This window comes from Thermobia domestica, chromosome 12, assembly GCF_964235325.1.
Source record: "Thermobia domestica chromosome 12, izTheDome1.hap1.1, whole genome shotgun sequence".
NCBI classification, from domain to species: Eukaryota; Metazoa; Arthropoda; class Insecta; order Zygentoma; family Lepismatidae; genus Thermobia; species Thermobia domestica.
The window spans coordinates 31733180-31754995 of record NC_137465.1 but is presented as its reverse complement, the minus strand read 5'-3'; the positions used below and the strand labels follow the sequence as shown (position 1 = coordinate 31754995).

Here is a 21816-nt window from a genome sequence, read left to right as displayed (position 1 = left end):
AAAATAACGAGTCACTCCTATATAATTCATGGACCCTTTTGAACATGCTGAGAGAGGGCCCATCATAAAAGTTTCGGTGGGGCTCCTTGTATTTCCCGCTCCAGGGCCCCCAATGGTCTTAATCCGGCACTGTATTTTAAGGCCTATCTATGCGGAAAACAACGGTGATGAAAAATGTAAATTATTATTTAATTTCAAGTTATGGCATCATTTGAGATTTCAGTTTAGCTTAATACTTCAATATTAGCAAATTATAAAGCAGAGTGGGAAATCAGGAACTTTTCAAGGGTTCAACTACGATAAACGTGAAAGGCTGTTTTCGCAACATTATGGGCTAGCAATACTAGTCTGGGATTAACTGATTGTATTGCCGATACTCGACGTGTTATCGTCCTTCGTTCCCTTACTGCTGTATGTGAGGAGTGCGTGACGGTGTGCCTTTTTGTTCATATACCGCTACTTAACGATACGAGGAGGAGGGCCCACTATCATCGTCCAGTGCCCCCCGGGAAATTTCCCGGTTTCCCGCCTGGCCAGTACGGCTCAGCCCAGAACTCGTTACTGGTCCACCGAGAATCCACATGTTACATGATGTTCCACTTCACCCTCGGAAGGTAGGTGTGTGGTGTGCGATAACGCGACGACGTATCGTAGGTCCCTTTTCTTTTTCAATACAACTGTGGATGGCATTGTCTATCGAAATTTAATTATGTGGTTTATTCTCTTATTAAAAGACTATGAACAAGACTGTTGGTTCCAGCAAAACGGACCATGTAATAACACTGATGAAACTTTAAAAATGTTACAAGAGTTCGTTGGTGATCGCGGATTTTGGAAAAATGTATGGCCTGCCTGCTCTCCGGACTCAACATCGCTTGACTTTTTTCTGTGGAGTTTTTGAAGGGAAAGGTGTACGAAAACAACCTCAAAACGATAGAATAATTGAAAAGAAACATTGAAAAGAAATAGAAGCAATTACTAGGGCCACCCTTCGGAAAATTTCACGCAACATAAGGCGCGTAAAATTATGTCTGCAAGAACGTGAGAGCCACTTTGAACACTTACAGTTAAGCACCTTCTTCCTTTCTTCAAGCCAGTACGGGTTGCCAGCCACAGATGACTAGGCCTAATTATTTTTATCGTTCTTTTTTCCTCTTTCAAAGAATCAATGTATTATTTTATTAATAAAACACATTGCTCAACATGTGCGAGGAGTTACACCTGTGGTAGTATTTTTGCTGAAGCATTGTTGCCAGAATGCGCTGTTTTATTTTGAATTTTTTTCTGAATACGTAAAAAGTAGCCTTTGTAACTGTCAACACTGCTAAACAACATGCAGTTTTTGTCCCAACCAGGGGCGGGTCCAGGACAGACCTCTGGGGGGCGATGGGTTGTCATACTGCTATTTTTAAGGGCTCCAAACTTTGGGATGGGTTTTATTTATATATATATATATATATATATATATATATATATATAATATAAAATAAGAAAGTTTCCTCTTCTAGGGGGAAACGATCACCCCGATCGCCCCCTCTTGGATCCGCCCCTGGTCCCAACCGATAAATATTTATGCGTCCTAAACATTTAGATTAAGAATTACTGCGATTAATTCTTTTTTCTATTCCTCGCAATTGATTATAAGAAATTTGCAAATTTTTTGACTTACACTTTTGGTTATTTAAACAATTACTAAATTTCAACGTAGGTATTTCTCATTAATTTAATTTTCAAAATATCTCCATATACAACGTTAACTTTGGACACAAAAATCATGTCTCTCTTATTCTTACTTCAAAAAATATACTCGAACGAAGCGATCAAAGTTTGGGCTGTCATTATAGAAATTGTGCTTCATCATTGGATATAGCTAACACTGCAGAACTATTATTTTCATAAATGTGTAATCAATGTGATTACCACTGTGCAAATTAGTTTGCAATCAATTCAAAACATTACTGGATTTATTTTACATATTAGTATATCCTTTGTAATCCTGGTATTGCAAGTAAAACATTTTCAACGAACTTAACGAACTTAAAAAGTGCGTTACTGAATTCTGTATGTGTATGTGTCTGTCTGTTATTTGCGAATTTTTCAGTTTTGAGTCCGCCATTCGATAGAGCATCAAAAACTATCTGACAAAGTGATGAAATTTTTCGCGTCACTCTGACCGTTCCCGAGATATTGGCCAAAAATGTTCCGATTTCGGGAGATTTAAAGAACCATATCTCGGGAACTGTTAAGTTATACAGAGCTGATATTTTGCGAGTTTTTTTTTTTTTTCAATTTTGAGCACTATAATGATTAATTCCATATATATATTTTTTTTTAAATAGACGTTTTACATTTGATTATAAAATTCAGTACCTAAATGTTTGTGTTAAACACGGGCAACTTTTTTTTTTTAATTGTTATTGCTTTTACAGTTTAAAGACCTTCACACTATGCATATCGTGAAAAAATGTCAATATAACACAATATATATTTTTGTTATTATACTTTGCAATATTTTGCATATCTGCTAAATCCATTTGTAATGTTTGCTGTCTCTCAGGGGTAAAAGTAGATCTAGAAAGGTGGGGGGACGGTAGGTAGCGGCATAACGTCACGCCATTTCCCGTGCCGATCTTTGCCCATTGTAATTTTTTTAGGAACTGGGGGGACGCCGTACATATTTTTTTTCGAAGTGGGGGACCGCGTTCCCCCGCACTTTTACCCCCTGCTGTCTTCGTAAAACAACATATCGTAGAACGTTTTAACAGAACTCTTAAACAAAACATATGGAAAAAATTTAGTACTCAAGGATATTATAAATGGATAGATATATTACAAGAATTGTTTAATTAGTATAATAATAATAAAGTACAAAGAACAATTGGTATAAAACCTGTAGAAGTTAATAAGAAAATTTAATTCTTTTTAAGTTTATGGCAATGCTCTTGAAGCATTCTCAACTGGTTTCTTAATGCAAAAGTCTCACCCAACTCCAGACGAAAACCAGATAGAAGGTAGTTGAAACTATTGAATGAGTAAATTCCAAAATCAAGGAAACAAATAAGGTTTATAATAAAAATTTTACATTCACTAATTGTAAATTTGTCATTTCTATTTCAGAAAATGAATTTGCTTCATGTTCAAAATCAGATTGAAAATTAACTACACTTGAGCTTACATTTGAGAAATTAAAAATAAGTAATTTTTCTGAAAGTTCAACATATTATTATAAAATCCTATGTATAAAAATCAACATAATGAACGTAAAAAACTTTTTTTAAAAGAACTTAGAATGTTTAATAACGAATTCAATTTTCAAAACTTTTGTCAAGTAGACTTGCGTGAGAGTGCAACAGGTATTTTTATCGCAACAGTAAGGTGTTTGTTGATTTCATGATAAAGATCAATATTTCAGTTTAATCGTACGAAAATGTGCTTCTCAAGATTAAAAAGAAAAACTTATGTTTACAGACAAAACCAGTTGATTCTATGTAAGATATAACAGAAATAACACGATCGAAGAATGATAATTTTATTGGTGTTGAATCAATATATTTACGTATACTATAGAGATATTTCATTACTCTTAACTAATTGTACATGGGGAGGGGGGGTACTGTGACTCAGTGGTAGAACGCTTTTCCCTGGTGCGTGGGGTCCGTGGTTGGATCTCCGGAAAGTAACTTTGTGGTGGACAACATCGTATCAGTGGGATGTCTAGAGGTACTAAAGTTTCCTCCCACATTCTTATTCTACTATCATTCACTTGCTTTAATCATCTGTCTCCCGTAGGCTAAAGGGCATAATCATGGAACGTTAAATTGAAAGATTTTACTTCTTAATTTTACACCACTATTATATACAGATGATCAAAATAGTGGAAACACTTGTATAATTGGTTATTGAGTATGTGGAACACACAATAACAATTAACAACTCACCTGAGTAATATTCCTACCATGTGTTTTTAAACCCTGTATTTCAAGTGCTCCCGTGGATTTTTTTAAGAGCCTAAAAGATTTTCAATATAGTATAAACTAGCATATATTACCCGCTTCGCTGGGTTGAAAATTAAAATGCACAGTTCCGTATCTCATGTGTGTAGTACCCGTGAAATATGCTGTTTTCGTTTTAAATGGCCTCAATTTAACCAGTATCGGAAAGATCATTGACCATCTCGGCGACCCCGAAAACCATGGATTCGACACTAATATTGGTCATTTTTGATCATTTTAAATGTTTATCCCCTTCCCCTACGTTGTACCCTCCCCAACTGTCAGGCTAAAGTTGGATTGAAACAGGAAGGGCTTCAGAATGCAGGTGCAGTACTGTTCTGCATTTATTGTGTCCTGAAAGATGGGCCCAATGATGCGTTTACGAGTCACGGCGCACCAAACAGCAACCTTTTAATCATGCAGTGGGGACTCATGAAATTCATGCGGATTATCCGTATTCTACACACGACTATTCTGGCTATTCACGTAACCGGAGAAGTTACGTGTTGTCATCCGTGAAAAACGTTTTGTCAAGAATCCCCTCACCTCAGCTGCTGGAAGGACAGGAACCAGTTGCAAAAGTTCACACTCGTCGGGCGATCGGTGTCCGTCAGTTCATGCACGACCGAAATTTTGTATGGATACATGGACAGTGACTTCCGGAGAATCTTGTGAGTGGAACCCACGGACACGTGGGCCTGCTGAGCTAGTTGTCTAACGGATTTCTTTGGACTGTGCAGCATCACGTCTTTCACCTCCGCCACCTTCTCTGCCGATGTGGCTGTGGCTGATTTTGGAGCATTATGAACTCTTCCGGTCTTTTGAAACTTAGTGATGAAGTTCTGTACAGCATTGGGGTTAGGCATCTTCACTCCTGGGAACTTTGCTGAAAAGACAGCTTCTATTGCTGAGATAAACTTGTCTCCATTGCGAAACACATGCTTCACAAGAAACATTCTTTGTTCAATCGTCAGCATGATGATCTGGATCACAATGATGTCACACAAGACGTTGGTCTTCAATCAAACCGAACCTGCGAACAAATACAAATACCTGGTCAAATATGGTTTAAATATGTTAAACAATGGAAAATGTTGTATTACGAATTGACAATCATATCAGTTATCACTTAGCACACCACAACATGGCAGTGCATAGTTACTTTCTGAACACCCGGTATATTGAAATATAGTTACAAAAACTATGTGAAGACCTGCATAGAATAAAGTCTTAAGCCTTATTCCCTGAAGAAAGGTGCCCTAGGGAAGTACTTGAAATATAGGGTTACAAAACACATGAAAGGAACATTATTCAGTGACTTGTATTATTATTATTATTATTATTATTATTATTAGTAGTAGTAGTAGTAGTAGTAGTAGTAGTAGTAGTAGTAGACACATGTGTGTTGGCAACACACATACATATACAATTTCCATACCGATGATATAGGTCATAACACTGATAATGTTTGTTTCCCGCTTTGAAAGATGTTTTAGGTGATTGTCTGCAGTAGGCCATACGGAGTAGGATAAAGGCACGTTTTGAAGCGGGCAGACGGTGATCATCAAAAATGTTTTTGTCGAATGTTGTATATATCACTTATTCGTAATGTAAGGTATAGCAATAAAATTTCAACACAGTTCCCAGTTTGGGCATGGGGATTTTTTTTAATGAATATAATTTTAATGGGCTGAGTTTGTGGACCAGAGGTTTAAGGGGAATCCAAGTTACAGCAACAAAATTCAATTGGTCTCAGAGTCTGTTTTGTATAAAATCATTAGATTAATTCGTTTTATATATTAAAATATTTTATTGGTCAAATCTAAAGTTATCAATAAGTCTTCAAAATATTTTTTCTAACTTCTTATTGCAGGCGCTGCTGAACATAATGTAAGTGAAGAAATTTGGGTCACTGCTGTGGCAATTGCTTACATCGAAGAGCAATTTTCTAACAGAAAAGACGAATGGGAGTTGGTGGCTGACAAAGGGCGGAGATGGCTACAGAATGCCACCAAAGATTGGGAAACATTGATGCAGAATGCTAAAGAATTTGTGTCCAAATGTTTTGCTTAAGTACTTTATATACAATGGAAAATTTGAGTAAAAGAAAGGAAAGAAAAAGTAGTCCTAAAGACGTGTAGTAGATACTTAAAATTGGGCAGATCTTTTAAAACATGCAAATTCCATTAATTTATATAATATGAACATAATTTGCTATTCTATATCATTCATTGTGTATATGAAATTTTACCAATTAGTACTGAATTACAAATAAAGTTAATGACTGTATTAAAAGAGAAATAATGTAATTTATTTTTTAATCCCTTGCGTTCCAGGTAGCATTTTTTTTTTATGCTGTGCTGTAATGCCGGTTTCATTTACTGTTAAAAGATCGTCTAAACCGTTATATAGGGCAGAGTTATTGTGCGCGCGTAAGGAGAGCATTCATATTAATGATAAATACAATTATTTGCATTGTGGAACATTTAGACTGAAAAAGGGAAATTCTGATGTTCTGAAGGGATTTTATGCTGCTTCAGATTGGCAATACTGACCGGAGATCAGAGACAATGGTTTTCCTTTTCCGATCTCGAAATAGATCTTGAAGTTGCTAATTGTTTATCATCAAAACTAACACAAGTGTGTTGTAATTGAATGCTCCCTTAAGCCTGCCGTCTACTCAGACAACACATTTTTTAGTCTTTTCTGTCAGTAAGATGCTGTCACCTAAGGAGAAATAATGGAACTAAGTCTTGTCTTGTATTTACTAACAAATTTCAGCATCTTCAGGACGACCCTTACTAAGGAATAAATTTTCAGGACATCCACATGAATGTACTGGTACGCAAGGGGTTAATGATTTTTTTTTTATTATCCAGTTAAATTTAAGAAACTACACTTGGAGAGAGCATGTCGATTTGCGTGTTACACATTTTATTTAAACTAGCAACGTAAGTGGGTTGGAGGAAAGATTTAATAAAACAACCTTGCGTAACTGCAAATGAATTTTTTGTATGTGTTTAATTTCTCAAATATTGGATATACCTTCATTTCTTTGTGTGTGAAATACATAGAACACGAGACTGGATAGTGTCTGGGTGCCATATCATTGATAAGAACTTGAGCTTACGTACTGAGTTGTATAAACATTTATATTTGAGAACTTCAAATAAGTATAATATTAACTAATAATAAAACGATTCAAGTGCCCAATTAAACTTGAACAGGTAGTAATCGCTAGGTCAATGACTGTGTCAAGTCTCTCTTTAAATAGTGATATATCTAATATATATATATATATAATTTGAATATCTTTATTTGATGTAAAATAGAAGTTATTTCTTTCTAAGTATAATGATATTCCTCTTTTTTATATTTAAATTTATTTAGAATGCAAGCACCAGTTCTGCAATGTATTTCAATGTTTCTGCCATATAAGACCATCCGAGAGGTACGAGATTTTATGGTAATTTAAACTCTTGAACAAACAATAGCTTAGATACTAAGCGGTAAATTCAGGTCATATGTTAAAATCAATGTATATCAGAAAATGTAATGATTGTCAGTCACTATATATTATATATGTTTTCATATTTCCATGGTTAATAAATATATGGACAAACCTTGAGAAGATCAAGTAAAATCAATTTGTTTCATTGAAATAAAAAATTAATAACTTTAATCAACAGAAAAGTATTTGTCGTCAGGTATAGAAATGGTTCGTAATAATTCGAGTCTACTGATTGCAAAAATGTAATTAGTTTTTCTCTGTCATCGTCCATTTCTAAATTACGCGCTTCTAAGATTGACACATTTGAATACAACAAATATAGTGGAGTATATATTCCTACAAGCCTCTTACAATTAAGACTTTTGTGCCATAAAAGCGCTTACTATTGTGAGCTAACATTGATTTATATAATAATATTTCCAACATGTATTTACTGGACGATGGTGCAGTGATAAGTCTCTTTGATGATTGTTTCTCCTTTCGTGTTGGAAAATGAGTTGGGCACAAAGTGCTTATTTGTTGTTACCAAGTAAAATGAGAGTTAGTATGTGCAAATAAGATGCAGATATGAGATGGTTTGAATATAGATTAAGATTCAAGGTTACCAGTAACTAACCGATTCATACTAGCTTTGCTATATTCAATAACTTATACTAAAATACAAATGCTGAGCAAAGCAACATTTATTATGCAACATTTATTATAAAATAATAAATGTTGCTTTCCTCAGCATTTGTATTTTAGTGTAAAGTTACCAGGAAGATCATGAAGTTATTAATTTTAACAAAAGAGACACTGACCAAAGCTTAAAACCCACTTTATTTTAAATTATAATTTGTAACTGTTTCGGATATCTAGCATATCCTTCTTCAGACACTATCGAAAATAAATGAAAATACAAACATATATATAAATATTTATATATATGTTTGTATTTTCATTTATTTTCGATAGTGTCTGAAGAAGGATATGCTAGATATCCGAAACAGTTACAAATTATAATTTAAAATAAAGTGGGTTTTAAGCTTTGGTCAGTGTCTCTTTTGTTAAAATAATCCAAAGCCATGAATAGTCTTACTATCGAAGTTATTAAGAAATATGATTAAGATATATGATACGAAAGTGAGTTTGTAGAAGATTATAGATGTAAAAGAATTCTAAGATAGTCACGGCAAAGATTAAGAATAGAGAGATACCTCAAGATATTGAGTTTTTTAAGAGTTTAGCAGTAGTAATAGTCACATATTTTGTGTAATAGTTACTCATTTTGCGGAACACAGATTTAGATTTAAGATGATCATCTTTCTTATTTGGGAAATAAGTAACGAATTTATAAATATCTAACGTTTCGGATGTAGATCTTCCCGCTCTTTTTAGCCAAGTAATACGAGGTGTATTTGGAAAGAAAGTACAGTTTCGCATTCCCGCCGCTGCTGCGCTGCGATCGGCGTTCCGTGCATGCGCGCTAGTCGTCCTTGTTAGTCTGCTCTCAACAGACGCCATTTTGGTTGTTCTGCATAGTGTTGTTTGTTTACAATGTCTTAAGACAATTGACGATCCCGCCGACTGTGAGATTCGTTCGGTAATTCGATTTTTAAATGCAAAGAATGTGAAACGGGCAGAAATTCATCGTCAAATTAAAGATGTTTATGGTGAAAACGCAATGACTGATGGAATGGTGAGAAAGCGGTTAAGGATGTTTAATGAGGGTCGAACTAGTGTCCACCATGAGCCCCGGAGTGGTCGGCCTTCTGTTGTCAATGATGACTTAGTGAGGAAAATCGATGAAAAAACCCGTGAGAAAAGAAGTTTCACTATGACAACGCTTTCAGGCGAATTCTCTACGAAGTGAAACTCGCTGTGCAGCAATGGTTCTCATCACTGGCAGCATATAGTGTCAAACTCACTGGCGGCATCGTTCTATGAAGGACTAGATAAGTTGATCCACCACTACGATAAGTGCCTCAACAACGGTGGAAACTATGTGGAAAAGTAGTGTAAAATATGCTCTTTCTTGTGACAATAAATTAAAAGAAAAAAAGTTTACTATATTTTTTTCCAAAACTGTACTTACTTTCCAGATACGCCTCGTATTTGAGAGTTCGTACTTTTGTAGTGGCTTTCCATTCGCAATATGCCCTGATTCGATCTTTCCTCATTTTCGTCACCCATAACACAAAATTTCTGCTTGTTCCTTGGATAAGTATAAACCACCAACTAGATTATTCAACTCTACTTGTGTTATTAAATGTGCTATTTGTTTTAGAAACCGTTTTATTTGTTTAAGTTTAGCGTTCCTTTTCAGATCTGAGGCTATATGAGACTTGAACCTACAGTTTAAAGTGGACTCCGGATTACCCTAATTTACAAATTTCAGTGATGGGCCTTAAACTGTAGGTAGACTTCTCATATAATCTCTATGCTGAAAAGGGACGCTACGGAATGTCTCCCTATATGGATGGAGCAGTGCGTACTGATAAGTATTCTCCATGAAGTACAGGTTTAGTGCTGATGAGAACAGGGGCGTCATTTAGGGAGGGCAGGGGGGCAATTGCCCCCCCAAGAGTTTGAGGAATACATATACTTTAATCGATTGTCTACTAATATACTAGTACAAAACGTGAAAGTCTTATGTCGGTGGTGCTCTTGCCGCTCCCAAGCGAAGTCTGAAATGACGCCCCTGGATGAGAAGTTGAGGCTATCAGTAGTCTTGATGTTCTTGCTTGAAAAGTCTGTAACGTTGTCAAATAAATGTAGCGATCGTCAACCTAATTTTTGAGCCCAGAGCAGATTATTAGAATGCTAAATACGTACTCTCTTTGAAACCTTTCAACTTACAGAAAAAAATCATAAATGTTATATTAATTTGTAGCCCATACTTTTTAATCCTGAATGATGTATGCTTTCTGATTTCGCATCTCATTTCATCTTGCGGTATACTTAGTATTTATTTCAAGTTATTTTCTTCGTATTAAAATCAGTGTTGACTAATGTATCAATGAGAAATTGAATGCAATAGAAACATAGTCTGTAAAGAGATTAAACACTTACCTGAAGTACCTTGTGAATCATTAAAAAGTGATAATTAATTTCTGTGTTCTGGTTGTCATCGTGATCATATTGAAGTAGTTGTGAGCGAGATGTCTTCTACAATATTTTAGTATTTTCTTGTAACAAGTTACTTATTTCGAAAAAAAAGAACTAAGCAGTACCAGGACTATACTGTTGTACTTTACTAAGTACGACCACAAAGTTCACTGCAAGAACTCCGTGGTCAAGCGGTTAGCGTACGCGCCTTTGGCGTGGGAGACCCGGGTTCGATTCCTGGCGGGAGCGCATGTGGCTCGGATTCTTCGTTAATCAGTAGGTCCCGTCTCATATAGCCTCGCTGCTGAAAGGGGCGTTAAACTCAAAATCAGCTCAAAAAGCCCATTGCTGAAACTCTTAGCACTCTTGAAATCTTAAAGAAATTCATAAATATTTCTTAATTCAACATTGTGGCTGTACAACAACAACAACAACAAAAAAATCATGCCTTCCATTTCCATCGTAGGTATATCGTAATCTTGTACACTATTTGTGGCTATAGGTAAAATTACAAGGTCTCTATTGGATGGAAAATTCGATATTGCTGCTAGAGATATTCCTAGTCAATTGTCATTTGGCTGGGATGGAATGTTGCCAAGATTACGCAGTTATATTATAGGTGCATTGCCGATGGTGTCATTACGTTAGCGTTTTTTAAAAGTGACAAAAGAAATAGACACATTGGGTTATACGTGCTGCGATTCTACTACTGATGATGAACCAGAAGCAGACTGCACAGAAAATGCCGATGCGTTGATATGTATAGCAGAATTACAGAAATTTGATGGACATTTTCGGAAGGAAGGAATGCAGCTGCTGGGCTGTTCTGAAGATTGTATTACTAAAGGTATGTTTTTTTCTTTTCATCTGTAAGATTTTTTTCTTGAAGTTGAATTCTTCTAATTTATATTCTGATATTGTTTTAAGATTATCTTTTCAAGTGATATTATTTGATTAGCTATGCTAAATATAAATGCAAAATTATACGTATAAAGTCAAGCAAGTATTTTAATTCATTGCGGGTTCAATGGTAAATCGTTTCCACTAAATACCAAACCTATTCAGCTTGATGTCATAAGTGAAACATTATAATCCTGATATTTATCTGGAATCGCATGTACAGGGTGTTAATGAACTATACTGACAAACTTTAAGAGGAGATTCATTACATCAAAATAAAAGAAAAAGTTCATATGGACCTATGGCGAAAAGTGCATAGTTGCAGAGCTAGGACTGTCCAAAATCGCGAAAAAGCCAAATTTCAAGAGGCCCTATTTCGAATTCGAGAGATTGTAGATGGTAGTCCTTATCAGCGTAAAGGAATCCAGGCATACAGAATCCAAAAGTTCATTTAAGAAAGTCAATATGTATTGATAAAACAAACTACAAAAATAGGGTAAATTTGCAAAATACTCACAAAATCTTCAAGTGTTAGCTATGCTATTACAAATGCTATATGTGTTCACCAGCAACATCTAGACAAACATCATCATCGGAAGTGCGAGGCCGACCTGGACTCTTACCTTTGCACAAGCATCCTCTTTTCAAATTGGCGGTACCAACGACGAATGTTTTTGGGTGCAGGAGATCAATATCAAAACTCCGACGAAAAGCACGCTGGACCGAAATCAGTCTTTGCAAACTGCAGCACACACAACACCTTCTGTTGAGCGGATGCCATCTTATTTCTGACTGACTGAAAACTGAGAAGGCGCATTGACACCTAACGGCGATTCTCTGAAACTCTAGTCCACGTTAATTCAAACACTCATTTCCTTGCCAGCACGTCCCATGTTCCGTAATTATTACCGTCCAAAATCAAGTCATTATTCTTTTTGAAACACGTTGTATGTCTGTTTTATAAGAGGTGGAGGTTTGTCAGGTCACTGTAGGAACGGCCAAACTATAAGGGTAACGTCCATTAAGAGGTTTGTTACAGTCGGCGGGAGAGTATGGGCAGTTCGTGTCTTACGACGTAAGAAACTATAGCTACTGACAAATGATGGGTCAAACTTCTTGTACAAGTATAATATAATAACGAGAATAATACATTGTATCTGCACCAAGCCAAAATTAACAGTATCGCAGATACTAATATAACAATTTATTTATTTATTCTTGAGTGAGTAAGAAAGTGATTGTTTGAGTAAATAAGTAATTGATTAACCGGGTGATTAAGTAAGTAGGGTGTGATTAAGTAATGAAGAGCAAAGTATAGACAAAGTAATGTTAATTATCTATATATTAAAATGCTATGTTTATATCTTTGTGGTCAAGAAAAGTTTATATGTTTGTGGCCATTTCTTTTGTCAATGATATCTCGAAAACCACAAACTCTAGAAAGATGCCGTTTTCACTGATCGATTGCAAATTTTGTGTACATTGTTAAGTTCTAATTGAATATTTTTTAAACAATGACTGTTCTGTACATATTTTAGGGTTACACTGGAAATTTTAAAATTGATTGCAATTTTAAAGAGTAAAGCATCTCATCCTACAATTTATACATTCCAACATCACGCATTTGTATACGGAGTTAGTATCTCTCTCCGGCGTTTGTTTCATGGCCAAATGATAATGAAGAACGAAGGATGAATCTAAGATGATTTTCCAGTCTAAGATGAATTTTTATTGTTTGGGGTGTTTTGTCCAATGAACAGTATACATCACTGACATTATAATTGTGTGTAATGTATTTGCTTATTATATACTGCAAGAAGAAAGAAAACACTGATTGTAATTGATGAATTAGAAACTCCAACTGGAAGTAGGCTCAAATGTTGCAAACGGTGCGAGATATTGAAAAAATCTCCCCTTTATGGTGCTTCTTGCCGAGTTTTTTTTGTCAAGACGTCTTTCACTTTGTCTGTAAAAGGATACGTACAGATGTGAGGAATGACGAAGAGATTCATGCTCATATGTGAATGATGCGCTGTGTAGAGAGCGCAGGTTCAGTGTGTTTAAAAAATCACTAATTTCGTCATTCAACAGTAAATATAAAAGTGTTTTGGCTATTCAGCGTGGCCATATGCAGCCTTTTATTAATTGCTGAATCCCTAATAAATTAGAAAATAGGGAATTGACATTATGAGATCACGAAGTGACCTTTATTTTTATGACAAAAGCACAATAACAACTTAATTTCACACAAATGTTCAATTCTAACTCATATTGTACCTAATGCTACGCGGATTCAGTTCATTTAACCACTTTTGAAACTTTCTAAACCGAACACTTTTCTTTTGCTATACCAATAAAAAGCAGGAGGGTATAGCACAAAATATTTCTGGGTCAATGCTACGAAAAACTAGATATGTTATTTATAATCATCTTACCAGAGAGCTTGAAACCGCTTTGCGAAGATAAAAAGGATAGAAATGAGATACTGCTAAAAATCCCTTGCTTTTAGTAATGATCTAGTTCTTAAAAGTAAGCTTGGCTTTGCATTTCGATAGCCCATTAGTACTCTTTATTTTTAGATGCTATAAAAAGTCAGTGTGCACATGTATATCTTTGTCGTCAGTTCTACTTAGTCTCCAGCGATATGATGTATACTCCAGTAGTGATTGGTTTGAGTTATTGAAAACCTAAGAGGCTTCTTTTTAAAAGAAAACTTCGAACTTTCAAGGAGACTTGTATAACTGAACTTCAAATACATGTGAGATCGGAAGAGAACAAGTTGTGTTATGAAGGAAAGACAATGCTACACTATTTTTGTTGTAAAAATTAATTCACTTTGGTATTAAATTGTGGTCATAGATCCATTTTATTTTGCTATAAAGTTTTTCATTTTCGTAGCATTTCTATATTTTATGTTCCAAATTGCAATCGTGTATGAAAAAAACCGTCATATATATATATATATATATATATATATATATATATATATATATATATATATATATATATATATATATATATGCATGTGCATGTTAGGTACGCGTATGTTTAGATTTGAGTCACGCAAAAAAGTGTGGGAAGCCCTGTCCTAGATGATAAGCGCGACGAAAGTCTTACCATGTTGTGAGGACAAAGTTGAGAAGTTAAAATTTTATTTAGGTTTTCTCATTGCGAAATTTTGTTACATAAATCAGTAGTTAAATTATTTACTCTGACTCTACAGTTGAAAGTAAATTTTCCTATTTTTATGTATACCAAATTGTTCATACTTATTGCTATCAATTAAGTCGAAGAGTTCTTGACCTTCCGGAACTTGAAGTTGTCTTCCTTAATTAAGAAAAGACCTTTTAAAGTAAAAAGAACTATGTCGGATGTTTCTGTATTGAGTAGAATTAAATTTCAAGTTAGTTGCCGCCTTATTTCATAAATTTATCAATGATGCGAATCCATTAGGTTTTTAAAGTAAACTTATCTCTGTTACAGGCGCTGCTTCATATGGTGTAGATGAAGATATTTGGATTACAGCCGTGGCGATTACGTACATCGAAGAGCAATTTGCAAGCAGAAAAGGCGAATGGGAATTGCTGGTTAACGAGGGAAAGAAATTGTTACAAAATGCCGTTCAAGATTGGGAAACGCTTACAGAAAGCTAAACTATTCGTGCTCAGTGACATACACCAAGTGTATAGTTGAATTATAAATAAGAAAACAAAAGTATTATCTAGGATATTACAAACACTAGCATAAGTATGTAAAGGACGACTCAATTGGCGCAGTTTATATATATATTTTAACGTCCCTTTCCAGTTCCAATGACACAAGACGTGGACCTACAGCATCAAATTCACTTCAATTGGGGACCTAACTTGTGTACTGCCCATCAAATGGAGAATGGGTGCTAACTGTTTAGCCATTAGGAATAATTTAGAAATGATTAGTAACAAGTTGGAGTACGTTTTACTAATTAAAACCCCTTATGAACTTAATTATCAGATTTTCTGGCAAAAAAATACCCATATTTTTTATTGCTTGTTTGAATTGTTTGAATGTAGAAGAGTACATAATAAAAATCTCTCTTCATAAATCTTTTCCAGTGCGTAGAAAAAAGAAGCTAAAAAACATGCAGATTTTTTATACTGAGTTATCTCGGGGCTATAAGAAGTATAGGGACGTGTAGGTGAAATATTTGTGCAGGGATGACATTTATTGCTAAATGATATACTTGATGTGTTGGTATCATGGTTTTTATCCCGAGTATTCTCGGTACAGAGTGATACAGATAACAACTACATAAAATTCAACAAAGATACGCTAGTGTCTCTGCAGTGCAAAGCTTCTAGACACTCTACAATACCCCTAGAGACCTCTGTCACCAATAGACCGCTTCTTTCGTGATAAATACAAAGGAATAAGAAAGTTACAAGTGCAACGAGATAACTCGGGATATGTCCGTAAGGGGTTAATTAAATTTTATTTTAGAAAAAAAAAAAACTGGCTCTGGTTAGATTCCTAGTGAGAATCGTTTGGTTCTGATCACGTTAAGTTGTAGGCCAGCTCTTGTGTAATCTTGGTGTTGGAAAAAGACGCTAAACACTAAACAAAGAAACTAACTGAATAAACATAATAAATGCACAATAATTAATAATTTGTTTCATTTCTTTTAAAAGGCTTTGTGATAACATACAATTTGAGATAACTAAATACTTTTATTTTGAGTCATGTAGTTTTTTACTTCAAAATTCGTTATTTAAATTGAAGACCTCTGTGCAAGAAGGGGACAGCTCCAATTTTACATTTCGTTCAGGATTGAAACAAAACATTACTAGCAATCTATTTATTGTACTTTAGTCTCCAAATTTTTCGTAAAGAAATGTTTTATCCTTTTAATAGCACCTTTCTTTATAAAATATTTGGAGGCTGAATTAATACTAAAAAATAGCAGTAGAGGCACGAGTTTTTCGCAATGCGCGATAAAACGAAATGCGTCAGAATTAAGTCATTTTCAGTTTCTTGACGTTTTATGATATTATATATGTATTTTCATTGGTTTCCATTGCGCGATAAAACGTGAAATTGACAGCTTTGCGCGAAATTTCTAACAATACGCGATATAACGCGAAATTTTTAAAATACGTTTTCATTACTTTAAGAACGCTAGTGTTTCGCTGGCGGAACGGTAGAACGTTGCATGTGCATTTCATTTCATTTTATTTATCCTCCATTCTATACAAACTTGGAATAATTTTCCGATAGTACATGGGATTCGTCATGGTTAATTGAAGCAGTACATATATTAGACATATTTGTTAAATATAATTCATACATTTATACATTATAGTTATTTGAAATATTATACCAATACTACATTACCTTATACATAAATGAACCTATTTTGTTACTTTGTTACTACTATTTACATTGTGACTATTTAATTCATTATATTCATCTATTGTATAGAAGCAATGCGACAATAGGTGTTCTTTTAATTTTCTTTTGAATGCAACATTAGACTTGATTACCTTTAATTTGTTTGGTAACTTATTGTATAGCATAATACCAGCATACTTTACTCCCTTTTCGTACATTGCTGCTCTATGATTTGGTGGATGAAAATTAGTCTTTTTTCTTGTGTTATAACCATGCACGTCACCGTTTGTTGTGTACTCATTTATATTGGATCTTACAAATTCTAATAAGCAATATATATACAAACATATCAAAGGTAGTATAGCTAGTTCTTTAAAATATTTCCTACAGGACTCTTGAGGTCCTACACCAGCTAGGATTCGTAGAACTCTTTTTTGAAGAACAAAAATATCTCTACTTTTTACAGTATTTCTCCAAAATATTAATCCATGTCTTAATATAGATTCAAATGAGCAGTAATATAATATTTTTGCTGTATTTCGGTTTATAGTATTTTTAATGGTTTGTACGGCGAAACACATTTTTCTTAACCTATTTGCAATTTTTTCTATATGATAATCCCATTTTAAATTTGATGATATATGTACACCTAATTTGGGTGATTAGGACAAGACTATAGAGAATATGTAGTCCGTTATCTATCACCATCACAGCTGGATTGGGAGTTCTAAAGTGATGATTGTTTGAAGTTTGTTGTGCACTTACAAATGTGTGGCTTCCAACAAGCAATGCCAATTGTGAGAGATTTTAATACAAGTATGGACTAATGATAAGTACAAAAGTACAACAATGAAGGAGGAAAATGTGGAAACATGTAACATTCTTATGTTTAATGCTTAAATGTAACTTGTGCCTATGTATTTTTTGAAGACAGCAAAACTTTCCTACTCATAGTAACTTTAGTTTCTGATTTTCCTCAGTTTGATTTGAAAAAATATAAGTTTCTATCAATTATATTGACATTTTCAAGTGAAATATTCAGTGTATTTTGTTTTTAGGTAATGAATGGTTTATGTTTATAGTGATCTATGAATAAAAAGGAATAATTGTAAAAATGTCAGGGCATTCTTTTTCACAAGAGCTACAAAAGGCGAAACTATTTGGAAAATGCGACAAAACGCGAAATATGAAAAACGAAACGCGAAATTTTCAAATTCTTAGTGCGAAAAACTCGTGCCCCTAATTATCAGGATATGATCTGATATTTTTTGCATACAGTTATCCTGAAATTGAGACAAATGTATTGTTGTCTGTTCCGAAAAGCTTAAATTCTTTCTTTTGACAATAGTCAATCACACAAGGTGTTTGACGCACAGAATAGTTATATTTGCCAGCATATCTTCGGTAGTGCACACATGGATAGGAAAATTAGTATGTTCCCTATAAAATATGTGATACAAAATAGTTTGTGCTCTGATCTTGGCCATAGTATTAGAAAGGATTGTAACTTCAATTCTGAAGCATAATTATAGAAGATTCAGTGAAGATTATTGTGCTAGTCAAATACAAAGAGGTTTTCTGAAATTATTTTACCCATATTTTGTTATTATTATTTCATAGCAATCTGAGTTCAAGATTTTGAGAGCCTCTACATTCATGGGATTTGTCATGTGGCGAACTACATGAATTAGTTCGCATTTGGTTAGTTTACGTGCGTTCATTGACATTATTTGTGAAACAAACAAAACAAAACAAAAAAAGTTGGTTCTTTCTATAGATTGTATTAACCAAATTTAGAGTACAAAGTTTGGTCGGAAAACATGTTTTGGCTTCTCGAAGCGCGCTCTTTGACTCGAAACATTTCTTCAGGAAGATTCACAGAAAAAAAAATCCATTTCAGATTTCAATCTGTTTTTTTTTTTTTTCCCTCAGAATTTGTATATTTTGTAGGTGTACATATAACCCTCAAATCTCCCCTTCCTTTGATTCTTTATTTTCCCTTAGAAACAAATTGGTTAGAGATGGTAGTCGGTTGATTCTTTCTATTTACGCTAACGTTTATTTTAACAATTATTCAGTGAAGAACGTAATGTTTTCTCGTTTCTTTTCGTAGGTATTGCATCATCACACACATCATTTGTTGCTATAGACAAGAGTACGAGATCTCCATTGGGCGAAAAATTTGAGATTGCTGCCCGAGAAGTTCCGAACCAGTTGGCATTTGGTTGGGGTGGCAGTTGGCGTTTGTCGGCTCCGGCTGCAGGATGCGGTGCAGTCGCATATGCATCACCAATGGCACTATCGACTCTTGATGATGCACTAACTGATCATTATATAGCCGACGACTCAGTCGACGAAAGCTGTCGTGAACTTGAAGAAACAAGTGAAGAGACCTGTGTTGATTCCAAGACGGACAGCGGAGCCGATTCACTTATACGTATAGCAGAATTACAAAAATTTGATGGGCAGTTTCGTAAGGAGGAATTCCTGATGCAACTACTTGGCTGCTCTCAAGACTCTTTGACCAAAGGTATGATGCTTTTTCTATTAAAAAAAAAAAAAAAAAAAAAAAAAACTTAACGTGTGTAGATTGCTATGATGCTACTACATTATTTTATGCACTTAGTTTAAGTCGAATGGTTACCTCTAAGAAGTCAAAGAACAGAATCTTATCATACATGACTCTTTGTTCCAATCATCGTAAATATAAAAGGAAGAAAATAAGTACCAACCCTTAACAGTTTTCTCTGCTTCTCGAACTTGAACATAAAAAAAAATTGAAGACAGCCGCCCTATATCAAGTATATCGTTTCTTCTACGTGATTTATGATCACCAACTGAAGTTACCATTCTTTAACTCTGGCTGAGGAATTCTCCGAGTCAATGATGCGAATTCGAACACACTACATTGATGTTTTAAGCACCTTCTTGCTTCCCACTGTTGAAGAGCAATTCAGGGATGGGGATTGCATCTTTCAACACGATCGAGCACCTGTTCATACTGGACGGCCTGTGGCGGAGTGATTACACGACCATAACATCCCTGTAATGGACTGGCCTGCACAGAGTCCTGACCTGAATCCTATAGAACACCTTTGGGATGTTTTGGAACGCCGACTTCGTGCCAGGCCTCACCGACCTACATTGATACCTCTCTTCAGTTCAGCACTCCGTGAAGAATGGGCTGCCATTCCCCAGAAAACCTTCACCTGATTGAAAGTATGCCTGCGAGAGTGGAAGCTGTCATCAAGGCTAAGGGTGAGCCAACACCAAATTGAATTCCAGCAGTACCGATGGAGGGCGCCACGAACTTGTAAGTCATTTTCAGCCAGGTGTCCGGATACTTTTGATCACATAGTGTATATATATATATATATATATATATATATATATATATATATATATATATATATATATATATATATATATATATATATATATATATATATATATATAATGACATACATCGGATATCTGGGTTGGCAACGGCCAGATAGCGACCAGTTTCAGACTGTTGGCGGTAGTGTGTTAGAAGGAAACTGTATATTAAATCAGGAGCAGCAGAATCGGTGTGCAATGAAGCGGGCACATGATGATGATAGTGTAAAATGGGGTGACCTTCCTGATTTCCAAGAAGACACGTTTGCTTAACTCAGTTTTATGTGCTCTAAAATACTTTCCATGGTTTACAGTATGGTGTTTTCACTGTTATTTCTCATTTCTTTAATTCATTTGCTAAATTTTCTATCTGGGAGCCATAAATTTTAGAAGTTTTTATTATTATTATTATTATTATTATTATTATTATTATTATTATTATTTTAACTTCACGTTCTCATTATGTTAATATGGGTAATACAGTAACACAATTAAATTTCCCATGTTCATGTTTACACAGCTCAGTACAGTGTGTTGTCCAATTTGAAATTTTAGTAGCGACAACACTTGAATAGCCCAATCTGGTAACACTGATCCTGAGTGTCAGATATTCTATTGGAAATTAATGTGAGTTTTTATAAAATTAAATGTATAAATTGCTATTTTGTGTATGTCAGTTTAATACGATAGTAAAACTTCATTATTCACAGCATTCCTTTTTTCTTTACTGTTAAATCGTGTCAAAATGTTTGAAATTAGAAATTTATAGATAGTGTTTAAAGTTCTTCACCCTCGAACTCAAACAGCCTCAATAGATGTTTTATATAGTTTTAATGGTGTCTCTCGCCTACATTATTTAGTATCTATCGAGAAGAGATGGTGAAAAAAGAGCGTACAAAATGAAGACGGCATTTCAGCAGGAGGTAGAATGATTAGGTGTATGATTAGGTTTGCAGATGATGTGGCACTTGTTGCAGAATCTGAAGAGAAAATAAAATGTTAGAAAACTTGAGGAAGGGCTGTGAAGAATAGAAGATGAAAATAAATGTTAGAAAGACAGAAATCATGGTGATTGATACGAAGGGGTCGGTGTCAAATATGGAAGTAGGAGAGGAGAAAATTGAACAGGTGACTAGTTTTTCGATACCTGGGTAGTATTATTTGATGATATGAAGTGTGAACGTGAAATAAAAGCAGGAACAGTAATGGCGAAAGAAGCCTTAGGAGGAAGAAAATACTATTTTGTGGGACCTTGAATAAAGAGTTGAGAAAAAGACTCATAAAATGCTTTGTGTGGAGTATTGTACTGTATGGGTCAGAAACATAGATATTACGCACAAATGACGAAAAACGACTGGATGCTTTCGAAATGCGGGTGTGGAGAGGAATGGAGAGAATTAGCTGGGTAGAGCAGAAAACGAATGAAATTGTATTAGAAATGGTGCGAGAGAAAAGAACACTTTTAGATATTATTGAGAAGAGGAACTGGCTGGGACATTGCCTGAGATGAAACTGTATCATGAGGAACGTGCTAGAGGGTATGGTGGCAGGAAAGAGAGGGAGGAGGCGAAGGAGACTACA

At 34.8% G+C, this 21816-nt stretch overlaps 1 protein-coding gene across 2 annotated transcripts in view; it reads left to right on the top strand.

Annotated features, from left to right (window-relative positions):
• Positions 1-21816, top strand: part of LOC145666399 (von Willebrand factor A domain-containing protein 5A-like) — a 186453-nt gene that overhangs the window by 160351 nt on the left and 4286 nt on the right. Inside the window, exon 13 of one of the 2 annotated variants that reach the window (XM_081733605.1) lies at positions 18971-19387. In XM_081733605.1, coding sequence (XP_081589731.1) covers positions 18971-19387 — 417 coding nt within the window. Of the gene's footprint in view, positions 1-5865; positions 7636-18970; positions 19388-21816 lie in introns of those variants that run through there. The other variant, XM_081733604.1, reaches the window with a different exon arrangement.